We start from the raw sequence: 17,311 nt of genomic DNA on the forward strand, positions 1-17,311 counted from the left end.
ACGTTCACAAAGGTTCTAATTTAATTTTTTTCTTGTTATTTTTTTCTCATTGCAGTTGCTGTCAGGCTCATATCCCATGCTGCAATAAATGGTCTGCTTGAAACTGTCTGACCTCTTTCCCTAGGACTTCCAGTGCCGTGCTGGGTACAAACAGTGAGAGGGGGCCTCCTGTCTGAGTCCTGAGCTTAGAGGGAAAGCTCTCAGTTCCTCATCAGCTTTAGTATCTGCAGATGACATGATGCTATATATAAAAACCCAAGAACTATTATAACTGATAAATGGATTTAGTAAAATTGCAAGATGCAAAATTAATATACAGGAATCTGTTAAATTTCTATATACTAAAATTAATAAAGAAATTAAGAAAACAATCCCATTTAGAGTGGCACTAAAAAGAATAAAATACTTAGGAATAAGCGTAATCAAGGATGTGAATGACCTGTACTCTGAAAACTATAAAATATTGATGAAAGAAATAAGAGATGACACAAACCAAGTGGAAAGCTGTTCCATGCTATGGATTGGGAGAAACAGTACCGCTAAAGTGCCCATACTATCCAAAGTAATCTACAAACTCAAGGAAATTCCTATCAAAACATCAATAGCATTTTTCACAGAACTAGAAGAAATAAAACCTAATATTTATGTAAAACCACAAAATACCCCAAATAGCCAAAGCAATCTTGAAAAAGGCAAACAAAACTGAAACCATCATAATCTCAAATTTCAAGATATACCACAAAGCTGTAGTAATCAAAACATAGCAGTACTGGCACAAATATGAACACAGAGATCAATAGAACAGAATAGATAGCCCAGAAATAAGCCCAGAGTTTTATAGTCAATTAGTCTATGACAAATAAGGCAATAAGATACAGTGGGGAAACGGCAGTCTGTTCAATAAATGGTGCTGGGAAAAGTGGACAGCTCCATGCAGACTGGACTCCTTTCCTAGACCATACACAAAAATAATCCCAGTATAGACTAAAGACTTAAATGTAAGACCTGAAACCATAAAATTCCTAGAAGGAAACATAGGCAGTAATCTCTTTGACATTAGCCATAGAAACATCTTTTTAGATAGTTCTCTGGCAAGGAAAACAAAAGCAAAACTGAACTACTGGGACTGCATCCAAATAAGAGGCTTTTGCACAGTGAAGAAAACTATTAACACAACAATAAGACAACCTACTGAATGGGAGAAGATATTTGCAAATGATGCATCTGATAAAGAGTTAATATCCAAAATTTTTTTTAAAAGTTATACAATTGATCCTCATAAAAACAAAAATCCAATTAAGAATAGGCAGATGACATGAATAAACATCATTTCAAAGAAGACATACAGACATATGACAAGATATTTAACATCACTAATCATCAAGGGCACGCTAATCAAAACCACAATGAGATATCACTTCCTACCTGTCAGAATGGCTCAATAAAAAACATAAGAAATAACAAGTATTAGTGAGAATGTGGAGAAAAAGGAACTCTGATACACTATTGTTGGGAATGTAAATGGTGTAGCCACTGTGGAAACCAGTGTGAAGGACTCCCCCCGCCCCAATTAAAAATAGAACTACCATACGATACAGGAATTCCACTACTGGGTATTTACTCAAACAATGCAAAAACACTATTTCAAACAGGTATATGCACCCATATGTTTATTAGAGCATCATTTACAATAGCCCCAATATGTAAACAGCCCAAGTATCTAACCAGAGAAGAATGGATAAAGACATTGTGAATATATATACATATATATATACAAACAATGGAATATTACTCTCAGCCATAAAAGAGAATGGGATCTTATCATGTGCAACAACATTGATGGGCCTAGAGGGTATAACGCTAAGTGAAATAATTCAGAGAAAGACAAATATCATATGATTTCACTTTTATGTGAAATTTAAGAGACAAATAAAATGAACAAAGAAGAAAGAGATAAACCAGATAAAAACCAGATTCTTAAATACACAGAATAAACTGATGTTGCCAGAGGGAGGTAGGTGTGAGAATGGGTGAAATAAGTGAAGAGGATTAAGCACACACTTATTGTGACGAGCACTGAGTAATGTACAGAATTGCTGAATCATTTTATATACCCGAAACTAATTTAACACTGTATGTTAATTTTATATATATAGAAACAAATAAAAATATAATAAATAAATGAAACATACTTAAAAGAAAGATACATAATAAGGATAGCATATTATCAAGAGATATATCTCAAAGAAAAGCATTATCTTTTATTTACTTATAAAATGTATATATATCTGACCTCTTGCCAAAAAGGGATCAGAAGTCTCTAGAGAAAAGATATACAGATTGGAACTAATAAAAATCAAGCTAACAATAATGGTCATTGTAGCTTTGAAACTAAAACCCAAACCTGGTTTTAATCTTCCAACCAAAAAAAAAAAAAATCATTATTTGCATCTGTAATATATCAGTTTACCTACCCATTCCATGGTGATGATACATCATGGATGTCACACCATCAAAACGAAATCCATCAAAGCCATATTCTTCTAACCACCATCTTATGTTTGACAGAAGGAATCTTAAAACTTCCCAGCTAAAATATTAGAAAAAAATATAATGCATTGTATATTGGTTTCTTTAATTGTTACACGTTATTTGCTAATAGTATTAACTATAAATTTCTATCTTGGAAATTGTGATGTTCAAAGAAATATATAAAAACCAGAAAACCATTAATATTATTCACATTGGTTTGATGAAATTCATTCTAAGAATTATTACATTTCTTTAGTTTCAAAATAACTTGATATCTAAGAAAATTTGTGGAAAAAAAGTCTAAGTTGGGTCCAAACGCAGGGACTCTCTTGTTCAAAGCTTAGTTCTCAGCAAAGTAATCTTACAGTGATTACTACATAGTAATGCTTACAACAACAACAATGAAAAAATCTATTACTCATCTCTAAGTTTGTGTCAAGATTTTTTTTGTAATGTAACCTATACATAGCTCTTCCATTCAGAAAATATAATTTCATTATTATTAGAAAAACTGCCTTCAATGTTTGTCTGCTTAAAATATTTTCTCTTTCTACATTTTCAAACAGATACATTAAGAATAACAAAAAAACAAAAAAAGACTTGAAGTCAACCACATGATAACCAATATTATTACATTTACTAGACTATTGTTTTTTGAGAGTAAAAAAAAGAGACCTAATTACTAAAATACACATGTATAATAAAGTAAACACTTTTACAAGTTAGAACTCTATATCCATAAAAACAGAAGGAAACAAAAAAACTGTTATAACTCAATTAAAAACACCACACGAAACAAGCCTATTTCGGACAACTGAAAAAGAAGGCATCATCAATTAGTACTTTCTTTAGTCATACAGTTATGGTTGAGTTCTTTATCTTATTATAACTCTAGTTTTAAGACTTTAATACCTCATTTAGCTTAATGACAAAGCAGTTATAGTGAACACAAATCTTTAACCCAGTTAAAATTTATGTATTTTTTTAAACCTTCCATATATTAATGAGCAATCTGACATAAGTGGAGATTAAGTCATCACAATCAACTTCGGAAGAGTAAATCCAAACTTTAGAGAAAGATGAGTGTTGTTAGTAATTAAGTGCTTTAAATAAGCTATTTTGAGTTTTGCAAACTTACTGAAAGTTAAGAAAAGAAATGAAAAACACAGAAATACATGCAATCTGGTAGATATAAAAGGTAGTCAGGAGGTTTTAGATTACTAGGTCCAAGACATGATGAAGGTAGAATTTGCATATGTTTCTACAAATGCATATTTATTTTGGGGTTAAGTTAAAAAAAAAACCTGTTTGACAAGAAGAAATTAAACAAAAAGGTATTCTATACTTGAATAAGATCAAAATTACTCTATTTTGTATAGGACTATTATTATCTATATACTTTTTGAAGTTTTATTTAAATTAATAAACTTATTTTTAAGAGCCACTTTGGTTCACATTAAAATGAAAAATTAGCATGTCTATACTTTTCAACCAGGTTGCTAAAGGAATACTTCAGAAAGAACACGTGAAGAAACTTGCAATCAATAATCCTTTGTAAACAATATTTTGGAAAGGACATACATGTCTAATTTGCCTATTCAACTGGTAGTGTATATTTTACTTCTGAAGGTAAACTGAAAGATATTTTTAGTCAAAACTACCCGAGTAGGAACAAAAACCTCTTTAAATGCTGTATACCTTGGGTAGACGTATGAAGATATGAATACATGAGCCAAATATTGCAAACTGTCCCTGAGCCTTATCTCGCATACACTACTATTTTACTTACCTTGCAGAGGACTTGAAATTCTTACTTGGAATGCCTGGAGATGGAACAAGTACCTCCTAGCTCTTTCCAGTCCACGTTATCTGGTACCAGCCCTAACTACTCATTTACATCACTGGTTTGAGTTTGTAGATAGTTGCTGTCAATTTTTAATATAAATTTTACTATTTTCTCGGTAGGCACAGGTTCAAATGTAAAACCTGTGCCCTAATATCTACAAAAATTTAAAAAACACCAATAATAGTGCAATCCAATAAAAATGAAAAAGGGAGATGATATAAATTTCATAACTGAAAAGAAAGCATTGCCCAATATCACAAAGCTGATTAAAGGCACCATTATTAAATGGCCTATTGGTTCCTGTTACTATACTCTTTATTCTCTTCTTGACCAAAAACGGTAATAAAACTTCACATAACATATTAAAAGAAAAAGATTTAGCTGTGACTACAAGAGTAGACAGATTCTTGGCATGGATGAATAGGAAAGAATTCCCTGTGATAATGTGAAAGAAACAATGACAAAGTAGCATCTAAATTAGCAAAATGTAATGGGTTAAAAAAAGAACTAAATTCTATACTTTAGAGCTTAAAATTCTCTTAAGCTGGGGCGCCTGGGTGGCGTAGTTGGTTAAACGTCCAACTCTGGGTTCCCAGCTCAGATCATAATCTCACGGTTCGTGAATTTGAGCCCCATGTCTGGCTCCATGCTGACAGTGTGGTGCCCGCTTGGGATTCTCTCTCTCTCCCTCTCTCTCTACCCTCACATGTGCAATATCTTTCTCTTAAAATCAACTTTTTAAAAAAATACTCTTAACCAGAAACAATATCTAAACAACATCAACAATCCTGGGGAGAAAAAAAAATCACTGTAAGATTAAACTGACAGGAATAAATCAAATTTGTAGTGCTTCCAAAATAATTTATTTTGTTATGTTTTATAAATCATGGATGAAGCATAAAATAGATGTGTTATCTGTAGGGACAGAAAAGAGATATACAAAACTTTATAGGAGACCAAACTATCTAGGACAAAAACAGTAAAGAAATAAAATCTAGAGAGTTTTATTTTTTATACCACAATCTCAGGAAATACAGCCAGAAAAATAAAGTTGGTGGCAGCAAATGGAAAGCTAGTTAATATACATTTTCTAAAACTAGGTTTACTAAGAGTAGTTAAGTAAAAACAACAGCTAGTCTTGTAAATCTTATGCTTATAAACAATTAGCTTTTGTTGATTAAGAAAAATGAACTATTAGTTCAGGAAATAGGGGGAAAGAATAGACTCACACATATGTTCCTAACAGTTCTGTGGTCCCAACAAATGTGGTGTGTCTTATCATCTTACATGATAAATCTAGACAGACAAATTCACTCTTTGTAAATAAACTCAGTATCTTGATGCAACTAGACTGTTTGTACAGAATCAGAACTTTAGAGATCTAACAAGACGGAGAATGAGGAAGACTAAGAACTGAGTATATAAAATAACTGGACCATACAATGAGTACTTTCACAGATACAGTCTTGAATTTAAAGTTGAGAAATAGGCCACAGTGTGTTTATGTTGCCATTGGAAAGAATATGTAGCTTCCTCCTTCCTTTTTCTATCACTATGTAAACATCCAACTTGATCTCGACAGTGTATTGAGTTCTGATCACTGAACTTACAAGAGGAAAGCTATGTCAGGAATTCTCCATACTGAATTCTCCAGGTTCAGTGATTCACAAAGAGAGCACACAGGACTCAGCATATAATTATGCTCATGGTTCTGATTTGTTATAGCAAAAGGATAAAAAGTGAAATAAGCCAAGAAAAAGGTGCATGGGGCAAAGTTCAGAGGAGTCTAGACATAAGCTTCCAAATGATCTCTCCTGATGGAGTCACACTTAATTCTTCCAACAACAAATTGTCACAACACTTGTGAAATATCTACCAGGGAAACTCATTAGAAACCCAGTTCCCAGTGATTTTATTACAGGCTGGGGACTGGGTATTCTCTGCCTTTGTACATATAATAATATAGACTCCAAAAGGCAGTGGTGTTCAGTATAAGACATATTGTTTGGATGAAGAGTTTAGGTGCAGTGAGCTACTGTTTCCAGTTCTGGGAATGGTGAGAACCCTCCCCAAACCCGCGTCCCCAACTGCTAGTTGGGGCCAATATTGTAGGCAAGTGTTTCTAAGACTAGCAGTCATCTTCTTCTGCTTCTTCTTTTTTAATGTTTATTTAGTCTTGGGCAGGGGAGAGAAGGAGACAGAGAATCTGAAGCAGGCTCCAGGCTGTGAGCTGTCAGCACAGAGCCCAATGCGGGGCTCAAACTCACAAACTGTGAGATCATGACCTGAGCCAAAGTCAGGTGATTAACTGACTGAGCCACCCAGGTGCTCCTAATAATAGCAGTTTTAACTGTGCTATAGCAACTCTTCTCTGCGTGAAGCAGAGCCTGACATTTATTATATAATTATAAAGTACTTACCATAGCTTATTGGAGATAAACTTCTCATTTTATCTCAGAGGTACTCAGATTTCAAAACCAGGTGGAACAATCTAAATACTTGTTAAGAATCTAAGTACGTGGGGCGCCTGGGTGGCTCAGCTGGTTAAGCATCAGACTTTGGCTCAGGTCATGATCTCAGGATTTGTGGATTCGAGCTCCGCATTGGGCTCTGTGCTGACAGCTCAGATCCTGGGGCCTGCTTCCGATTCTGTGCCTCCCTCTCTTTCTGTCCCTGCCTGTTTTCTATCTCTTTCTCAAAAATAAATAAACATTAAAAACATGTAAATAGGTAAGGAGCCCAGGTGGAGGCGCTATGCTTGGCAAGCTACTTCCTGCAGTCCCATAGACAATGAAATCATTCAGCCTGTACATGAATAAACCAGTTCATTGAATCTAAGATTTTCCTTGTAACTAGAACACCAGAACAAGCTTAAGGAATAGATGGCAGTGGAAACACAGAGTTTTGAAAGATGTCTATTACTATTTCAACTATCATAATTTTCAAAATTCTGCACCCATAAATTCCATTTTTCCTTCTTTTGAGTCAAGGGGACTGAAAAGAAGAGGGGTTGTGGTGTATTCTAAATTATGACTGAATTAGAAATATTACTCAACATGCCCTGTAGTAAAAAATGAACTGAATCATCTCAACTGCATGGTGTGATCAAAGTATGAAAATGTCTGGCAAAGAGTACAATAAAAAAGGCAATTCACATTTTCTACCTCAAAATGTCATCAGACAGCGCATAACACAGTTGATATATCCAGTTGATTAGAGTCCCATAAAATATAAAGCAAAATTTAAGAGCACAGTTTTATTCTGGTCCGTTCCAGAAGAAAAGGTAGTACTTTGATTTTTAAGATTTCCCCAGTGACACAGCATTTTCAAAGTCTGTTCTTAGAAACTAAAGCCTGGTTTCCAAACATTTAGAAGAGTTAGACTCTATATTTAAGAAGGTGAGGCCACCATCATATACCTTCGGGGGCCAGGAAGAATGTGCATGAGAAGTAACCTATTTTAAACTTTATATCTTATACTAATTAACATGTAAGTTAGAAACTAATTCTATTTCATCCATACTGCAAAGTTAATTGATGAGTTTACTCATATTATTTATTAAGCAAAAACAAAATTGCAATAATTCAGAAAAAACTAATAAAATTCAGCTTTCTTGTGAATCATAAACCACTAAAAATGTTTAAGTAGCAGGGGGCTGATATAAAAAGAGAATATTGGCTGTATAATATATTTATTAAAGTATTTCCGGCAATCAAAATAATCAGGATTCTAATTGATTTAGAAGTCTGAACTAGTCAACCTATAATCAAGTAATGAAAATTTATTAAGGAAATATTGTTACAGATAATTCCAATATTAAGACTTATAGAAAATATCCCTAAAGTTAAAAAAAACCTGTTGATTGTCTCACATTCTGCCTATGAACCTTATGATTAAATGAAACAGTCAAATTTGCTTAGTAAGTATAATCAGATATAACATTTATTAGATAAAGTTACATTTTGTAATTTAAACATATTTGCATACATGTTTTTATTTTTGGTTCTTAATAACTTCTGGAATTTTCTAAATAAGCAGCTTTGTTCAGTGAATATTCTTAAAACTACTGGTATTATGTAATTAGTAGAAGATATTATTAAAGGGTAGCTAAATATAAAAATATAAATAAAATAATAAGTTTTTCTTAGTTATTCCATAAGCTTTGAAGCTGAACAGCTATCAAATAGTACATCATAATACCATGAGGCAAAAACAACATTTTTAATTTAATGTGTTTTTTTTGCCTTTTTTTTTTTTTTTTGAGAGAGAACACAAGTGGGGGAGGGGTAAAGAGAGGGAGACAGAGGATCCCAAGTGGGCTCTGAGCTGACCCTCTGGCAGCAGTAAGCCCGATGTGAGGCTCAAACTCAGGAACCACGGGATAATAACCTGAGCCAAATTCTGGACCCTCAACCGACTGAGGCACCCAGGTGCCCCCAAACCACACGCTTTAATCTAGGTATTTAAACTCAGGCAGTAGATCGACCTTGAGCAAAAAAGGTACTTTAAGGCTTTCTTTTATAAAGAAGATAGGGTATGTCAAATAAAAGGATAGAGTCTTAAATTACAAAATATAACATTTTCAAAAGGAAGATACTCTATTGGCAGGTGCCATTGAAAAGCAGGTAATATCTACCTCCCCCATTTTATTAAATTAAAAAATACCATATATAAATTTAAATTTATTAACCACTAAAGAAAAAATGTGTTTTTTTGCTTGTGCTTTATCAACAGAAATTATACTTTGTCAGTCAACTGAAAATGATTAAGTGAGAAACGGGAAATGATCAATATAATCTAATGATCCTATCTAATACTAGACAGTAGTGTCACCAATGATAAAACGTATGTGGATTTTCAGACATTGAGAATTATACAGAGGCTTTTGTATATGTTAATTTCAAATAAAATTAGATAGCAAGTAGCACAAAATGTTGGTGAGAGATTGTTAATTCAACTACTAAAAACTGTAATGATATAAATTTCAAAACACAGGTGGTTATCATAAAATGTGATTTTGAAGTTTTCTTTTCAATATCACATTACTTTCTGGATTTCAACTCACACAACTTTATTTTACTTATTAATATGTTGTTTAATCATATTATATCCACTGAGCCCTGGTTATCTACATTCAATATTACAACACAATGTTTTCTTTCCCTGAAGGCCTAAACTGTACTTAGCTTATTAAATATTGTATAAAAATTATCTCTATTTGTATGACCTGTAAGTCTAATCAAGTATTCTCTAGGAAACAAGTAGGAAAAGATAGCATATTTTACCTTTATATGCTAAATGCTTTCAATTATACTTTTTGCTTAAAAAAATACTTGAAAAAGTTTCAAGTCTCTTTCTTCCCTAATTTTATCTATATTCTTAACAAGTGTGGTTACCTGCTCAATTAAAATTACGAAAGGCAAACCTGAAGGGCTGTGTGATTGTATCTGTGTATGTATGTGTATGCGTGTGTGTACATGCATGTGTGCGCGCTTGGGGAGCCGTAAGGGACCAGAGGGACTAGCAGTGGAGGAAAAGAAAGTTTTCAGTCTGATATAAAAGATACAAATCTAAATCAAATAATAACCCACTCTGATAATGATTGCCCTTTGTGATTAAGAAATTAACATTCATATCATGTTAGTAAATTGATCCATATTTCTCTGCTTCCTCACAAAGATTGTTACCAAAAATGATTTTTCAAAGCATTAATGCCTATAAAATATTCTACCAAAGTTTGGAGAGAACTTAGTCTTTTTCAAAGTAGAGGATCCAAAAAGTTGAGCGGGCCAAGGTCCAGAAAGCAGAAGGCCAAACTAAGTCACTCTCTCTGGTGAAACATAGGTAAGGTATTATGTGAAATTATTACACATCTCATCTGAATACAACATTGCTCTTCTCCAGAAGGAATCACTATAAATTAGCTAATTATATTTAAATACATATAAACATAAGTACTTAGGTATACACATATCCATGTCTTTCAAACAAGATTAAAAACCCTCCCTTCTAGAATGAAGCTAATTTCTGCTTCAGATCCAAACAAATGACAGTGACTTGAACATATATAAATATACAGTACTGACAAATACTAAACCGTAATAGGTAATCAGCTGTCAAAAATTTCACTGTAAAAGTATAGAAACATTAACTGTTCTTAGGCTTCTGATTTTTTATTTTTCCCCTTCTAATTGATCTCCCTTTTTTTATGGTTTGTTTGCTTATTTATTTCAGAGAGAGAAGGAAAGAAAGAGAAAGAAAGGCATAGACAAGGAAAAAGAGAATCTCAATCAGGCTCCATGCTGTCAGTACAGAGGGTGATGTGGGGTTCAGTCTCACAAACCACTAGATCATGACCTGAGCCAAAATAAAGAGTCAGACACTTAACTGACTGAGACACCAAGGTGGTTAACTGATTTATTCCTAATTGATTTATTTCTAATAAATATTTAAATAAACATTAATACTTGTATTATAGTAAAATAAATTCTTGAACTTGGTAATTCCCCATGATCATATTCAAATTTACAATTAGGTATAAAATGTTTATGTAAAATAGTATAAAGCTGGTAATAATCAATTTAAATTTCAACCATCCCTCCTTTAGCAATTTTCAAATTTGCCCTGAACTTACTAGGTAGCATATAGCTCTCTAATGTGTATTTGCACAGTTCTTACAAAGAGAACTAGGTTTTGGTAGGCTGGATAGAGTAGAAGAAAAAGGGGAAATGTAAATAGTAAATAGGGAAGAAAAAGGAATTCAAATTTCCTAAGCTTCTACTGGCTTCCAAACTCCACATATTATATAGTTTCACTTTAATGAGGCTGTGATATCAAGTATGTTTTAAGGTTGAGGAAACTGAAATTTAGAAACATTATAATACTCAGGGTCACCCAGATAACAGGTACAGATGAAACTCAATCTTTTAAGTAAATCCAAAACCACAATTCTTAAGTATAACCTTACACTGCCGCATTCAGCATGACCATGAATATATTAATTCTTGTTTTGGGCAACTTCCTTGGTGCACTAATTTTTTTTAATGTTTTATTTATTATTGAGACAGAGCATGAGCGAGGGAGGGTCAGAGAGAGAGAGAGACGCACAGAATCCAAAATAGGCTCCAGGCTCTGAGCTGTCAGCACAGAGTCTGATGCGGGCCCCGAATTCACAAACCATGATATCGAGAGAGAGAGAGAGAGAGAGAGAGAGAGAGAGAGAGAGAATCCATGCTGTCAGCACAGAGCCCAACGTGGGGCTCGATCTCATGAACTTAAACTGAAACAAAGAGTTGAACACTTATCAAACTGAGCCACCCAGGTATCCCCACAATACCTATCATTTTCATGGAGTTTGAAGTCTAATGGGAGAGACATACATTTTCTAAATAATACCAGAAATATACATAGTTACAAATAGTGATTAATAATACAGAGAAAAATATGGTAGTATGACACCATATGGAGAAAGGATTTGCTAATCTACTCTTAGGAGGTTAAGGTAGGCTTCAGAGAAAGTGATATTGAAGACTGAGGTTCTACAGGATGAAGTAAACAATATATCACCCATTCAAATTTATGATAATATATTTTGTTCACAAAAGCTGCCGACCCATGTCTGAGAGACATGGCAGGAACACATTTATTACTTACTATCAGTTCTCTAATGTATTATTTAACATAGTGCGTCCTTTAAAAATTGATGCCAATATGCGGTCAACACATTCAGATTTTGTAGAAAGGTATCAAAGTAGCCATTAAATAAACAGGTGAGGGTTAAGATCACTTTGTGATCACTTGTGACTGACCTCCCCACATAAAGCTCAAGTATTCTTCCCTGTTTTAATCATGTTTTCCCAGAATTTTTCTCTTTAAAGAGAATCACTTTGGAATAGTACTCTTTCTAGTAACATACCTTCCTGAGAAAACCTCTATATGTCATAGCCCCTTTACCTGTGAAATCTCACTCTTTGTTGACTCCTGCCCCAATTCTTGTCTCCTTCAACCCAGATTCTGATCTTCCTATCCATCTTGAGAATCTTTGCCTTTCCTCCATTGTGCTCTGTGGCTCCTCCATCTCTAAACTGGCTCTCTGTGTGATCTCTTCTTCTTTCTTTTCTTTTTCCTTCTCTAATCTCTCCCCGCTCCTTTTTCCTCCTAAATCTTCACTGAAGTAGCAAAATTGAAAGCCTGTCAAACTAAACCAGCTGTTGCTTGAAATCCATTAAATATATATATGAATTTGGAAAATTAAACAAGCATTTTGAAGCTGATTTGAAGCATTTTATGAGAAAATCATGCTTACTTTTCTTAATGAAAATTAACAAAACATTTGTATTCACAAAGAAACAGCAGTAAATTAGGACTCAAGAAAACTGTACTCAAGCCAATTTTCTAAAAATCAGTATAAGCATAATCTCTCTGAATCTTAATGTGATAATTTTTAAGAGAGTACTACATTACTTGTTTTCCTAATTTCATAATTTTTTGTTAAAGTGAAATATTAAGATAAAAAGTATTCTGAGTCAGGATATATACTAAATAATATGCATCATTTCACTATATTCGAACAGAATCCAAACACTGGATTTTATCACATCAAACACTGGATTTTAAACTATAACGCAATTCTGGAAGACCTGGGAAAATAAACATCCACATTCGAACACTAAACTAAAACTGTTGAGCCTACCACTCCCTCTAAAATCAGATTTAAGAATCATTTGCTATTTTTTTCCTCCTCAAACACTACTCATTATTCAAATCCTGACATATGCATCACAAAATCTTCCTGACAATTTCTTACATTACTGCTATGTAAGAGACAACAGGAGATGAACTGGTTCATGCAAATAAATCTGGTCTTTCCAATTTAACCATGAATGTCTATGTGGTAGGAACCACGTCCTATTTTTTTAAACATTAATTTCAAACATATTGACCTGAACTGAATTAATAGGTGCATAGAAAACTAAGAATAATAAAAAAGTAGCATTTGCTTTTAAAAATTCAACATTAAAACACTAAAAAACAACAAAAAAACAAATTAAACGAATACATTTTACTTAAGTAATCCCATTTTCAGAGTCATCGAAATAGGAAATGGAAAATAAGAACAACACACTCTATTTCACTGGAATGAATATAACTTAAACAATGATTATGCTACTTTGGACACCTACAAAAGTGGCTCTGTGATTAGTATAATGTGGGCTTTTAGCGACATATTTCCATGAAGAAAACAAATTAAGAAATAATTTATTGGGGTGCCTGGGTGGCTCAGTTGGTTAAGCGTCTGACTGGCTCAGGTCATGATCTTGTGATTCACAGGTTCAAGCTCTGCACTGAGCTCTTTGCTGACAGCACAGAATCTGGAGGCTGTTTCAGATTCTGTGTCTCCCTCTCTCTCTACCCTTCCCCTGCTCTCTCTCTTTCTCAAAAATAAACATTTAAAAAAGAATCTGTGGGAATACCCAACTAAATGATTATCCTCTTCCTTTCCCCTACAGCTTACAATCCTTGTTTAGGGTACTTTTACAACATGTTTACCACTATGAAAAATAAAATGATTAAATTTTTCATTAATCATGTTACCTTATCAATGAATGAATTTGTTTATTAGAAGTTTTAATACATATGGGCATTTATTCAAACATATACCCCAATTAAAAAAAAAGTAGTAAGTCGAGTCCCTAGTTTAGAGTGGCCTGTCGATGTAGCCTACACTGGAATAAGAATGCTTATGATTAAATATTGAAAATTTCCCCAAATGTTATATAAATCTCTGGTGATGACAACAAAAGGAAGAAACCACAAAAACATCAGTATCCTCAAGGAATCATCAGTTTCTTTTTGTTTGCTCCAGTTATAAATTTTGTATTTGCACATTGCTGCCTAGATTTTCAAAGGATTCCGCAATGATTAATTTAACAATCTACCCATATTGCTATAATATAGCCAAGGACTTTTACCTATATATAATTTATAATATCAAGGACAGATTAGTGGGCAAAATAAAACTTCCAACATACAGGGGTATTATTAATGTAGAAATGGGCAAGTGTAGCCAAAATACTACTATTTAAAAACAGACTTCTCAAAATCGGATGCTTGGCATCCCCAAAGATGTACATAAACAAAGATCCATCTTCTTAAGAGTCAATTTGGCCTTACAACTTGGAAGTAAACAAAATGAATGTTTAAAACTTCTAATAATTACAAATATATATTGAATCCTTACTAAATGCCAGACCTTATGCTAAGTGCTTTCCATGAAGTGTTCATAGAATTTCCACACTCAAACGTGCACAGTATAACCAGCATTGACAATTTTTTTAAGGGCCAGCAATAGACATCTTAAGCCTTGTGGGCTACCTATGGCCCCAGTTTATGTTGTAATAACTCAGTTCTGCTGGGTGAGAGAGGCCACAGACAATATGTAAGAGAATGGACATACCTGCATTTCACTACAACTTTATTTACAAAAACAGGTAACACGTTTGGATGGATCCAGCCCACAGGCCATAGCATGTTTGCCTAATTCTGCAATTAAAATTCTCATTTTCAGGGACACCTGGGTAGCGCAGTCAGTTAAGTGTCCAACTTTGGCTTATGATCTCACAGTCTGTGAGTTCCAGCCCCACATCTGTGCTGGCAGCTCAGGGCCTGGAGCCTGTTTCAGATTCTGTGTCTGCCCCTCTCTCTCTGTCCCTCCCTGACTCTCACTGTCTATCTCAAAATTAGGCAAATATTAAAATTCTCATTTTCCCAGGGTCAATAACTTACACAGAGCCACACAGCTGACTAGTGAAAAAGAAAGAATTTGAACTCAGGTCTCTTTCACTACAGAAGCAAAACAGCTTGACTACTACAAATATCTGTCTCTTGACAGCAATTTAAAGAGCTATTTAAGAGTAAAATAAACACAACTATATTCTAGAGAAAAGAAAAACTGACATGTTTGTAAAAGATGAAACAATCAAAGAACTTTGCATTTGGAATGGATGCAGGCCCTTGGAAATAAAAATTTCTCCGAATATCAGGATATCTGGTAAAAAGTTTGAGAATTTAGCCTATGCTTACAAAATGAGCTTTTTAAAAAAAAAGTCACAAAACTATTTTAAAGTTTCATGGTATGGTTTAGGATTCCTTTTCCCACATATTGGCACAGAATGAACTGCTAACACCATCCATGTGCAAATAGATATACGTGTGTATGTATATATATAAAGTTAAATATTTATAATAGTTACTGCTATTAATGCCCAGGCACTTTACAAATATGCAGTGTAATGTCAGGTAGAGAATAATCACACAGTCAGTCCAAATTCCTGCCCACTCAGAGTGACGCAGCCCTATTACACCAAGTCTCATCTCACTTGGAACAATATCCAGTCTATAGAGCTGGTTACACAGTCCAATGTGATCTGGCGCTAGTCTAATACCATGACTTTCTCCTCCACTAAGAACCAGTGGCTTTCTTTTTGTTCTCAAGGACAATCAAGCTCATCTCAGCGAGAGGGACTTCTCACCTTTGCCTGAAATTCTCTGCCTCGGGACAGGGACCCCAGCTCACTAACCAGTAGACTGCACTAATGAGGACATCTGAGAGGCCATCTTTGGACAGCAGGCTACTCTAGCAACCACAACATCCTCATTCTCAAACAGTTATGTGTTGCTTATCTTATGTGATACTGTGATCTTTTTTCTGTTTTATTGAGTTTTCTGTGCTACTGCTGTTATTTCTTTTTTTTTCCACATAGCATTATATAATAGTGTATAGTTGAAAAAATTAATTTATTATTTATCTTTAACATAATACATCTATGCTTCTGAAGTAGAGCTGCCCTGTTTGTTTGGTTGCTACTGTATCCCCAAGCTTAGGAGAGTGCCTGCCACGTAAAAGCCACACGTTAAATACATGTGAAATAAAGGAATAAATGAGAGATGGGAGAAGCAGCCAAGACTAAGTCATCCGAACCCCCGGTCCATTGTTGTGTACACTGTATCACATGGTCCCTCCTGGTTATTTATTCAACCTTGGAGAACCACACATAGGAAAGAAGGCAAAAAGTATTTAGGCTTCATAGAAATTACACAATTTATACTATGTTTTAACTCTTTGTAATTAAATTTCTAAGAAGTGCAGCACTGTTTTAATTCATTAACTTTTATGATAGACGTTTAATCATTGCTTACTATTATTTTTGTATTATCGCTTTTAGTTTAGTGTAGGATAGCACAGAGAGCACAGATAAATGGGGGTCACATATAAGAAACTATGCCTTGAGCAAGAAATTTTATAATGTTCATTCAAGATTAGTTTTGTATTGGCCCCTCAAGTTCCTAAGAACTAAGTCTGCTACTTTTACTGAAAATCGACGCTTGTTAAAAATCACAAAATTGAATGCTGGTTGAATATCAGCTTGTCATTACAGCCACCAATGGTTTTCTGGATCAGTGGTCAACTTTCCCATAGCAAACCATTTATTTTCACTGAGAGGGATCTGCAACCCGTGCACTATGGTTTTCTCCTTCGTGATCACTGGTTATGAGCTATGCCGTATAACATCACCTTTGCACAATATGGAAGTAACATAACTAGAGCTATGTATTAAAGTATACTATGTTTCTTCTGCTGAATATTGTTCTCAAGACAATTTTATTTAAGAAATACAAATGCTGAATGTTATTCTCTGATTAAATCAGGCATTTAGGAAAGCTCTTTATTTTGTGCTTCTGCATCTTTTTCCCTTCCAGAAACGTCCTTCCAAACTGTATTTTCTATACCTTTTTCAACATTATGCACTGAAAGTCACTGAATAGGTTTTTGATATATGCTTTTTCATTGGCATAAAGAACTGTCACTGTGAACAGTTCCCACTACATTACTCAATGACCCCCAAACAGTAAGCAGGACAAGATAACTGGCAG

At 34.1% G+C, this 17,311-nt stretch overlaps 1 protein-coding gene across 3 annotated transcripts in view; it reads right to left on the bottom strand.

The window, feature by feature from the left end:
* The window catches only part of GBE1 (1,4-alpha-glucan branching enzyme 1), a 267,548-nt gene that overhangs the window by 87,431 nt on the left and 162,806 nt on the right, over positions 1–17,311 (bottom strand). For all 3 annotated transcript variants that reach the window (XM_029939144.1, XM_029939143.1, XM_029939145.1), the window contains exon 8: positions 2,475–2,590. In XM_029939144.1, coding sequence (XP_029795004.1) covers positions 2,475–2,590 — 116 coding nt within the window. The remainder of the gene's footprint in view (positions 1–2,474; positions 2,591–17,311) is intronic.

This window comes from Suricata suricatta, chromosome 5 (genome assembly GCF_006229205.1).
Source record: "Suricata suricatta isolate VVHF042 chromosome 5, meerkat_22Aug2017_6uvM2_HiC, whole genome shotgun sequence".
Classification (NCBI taxonomy): Eukaryota; Metazoa; Chordata; class Mammalia; order Carnivora; family Herpestidae; genus Suricata; species Suricata suricatta.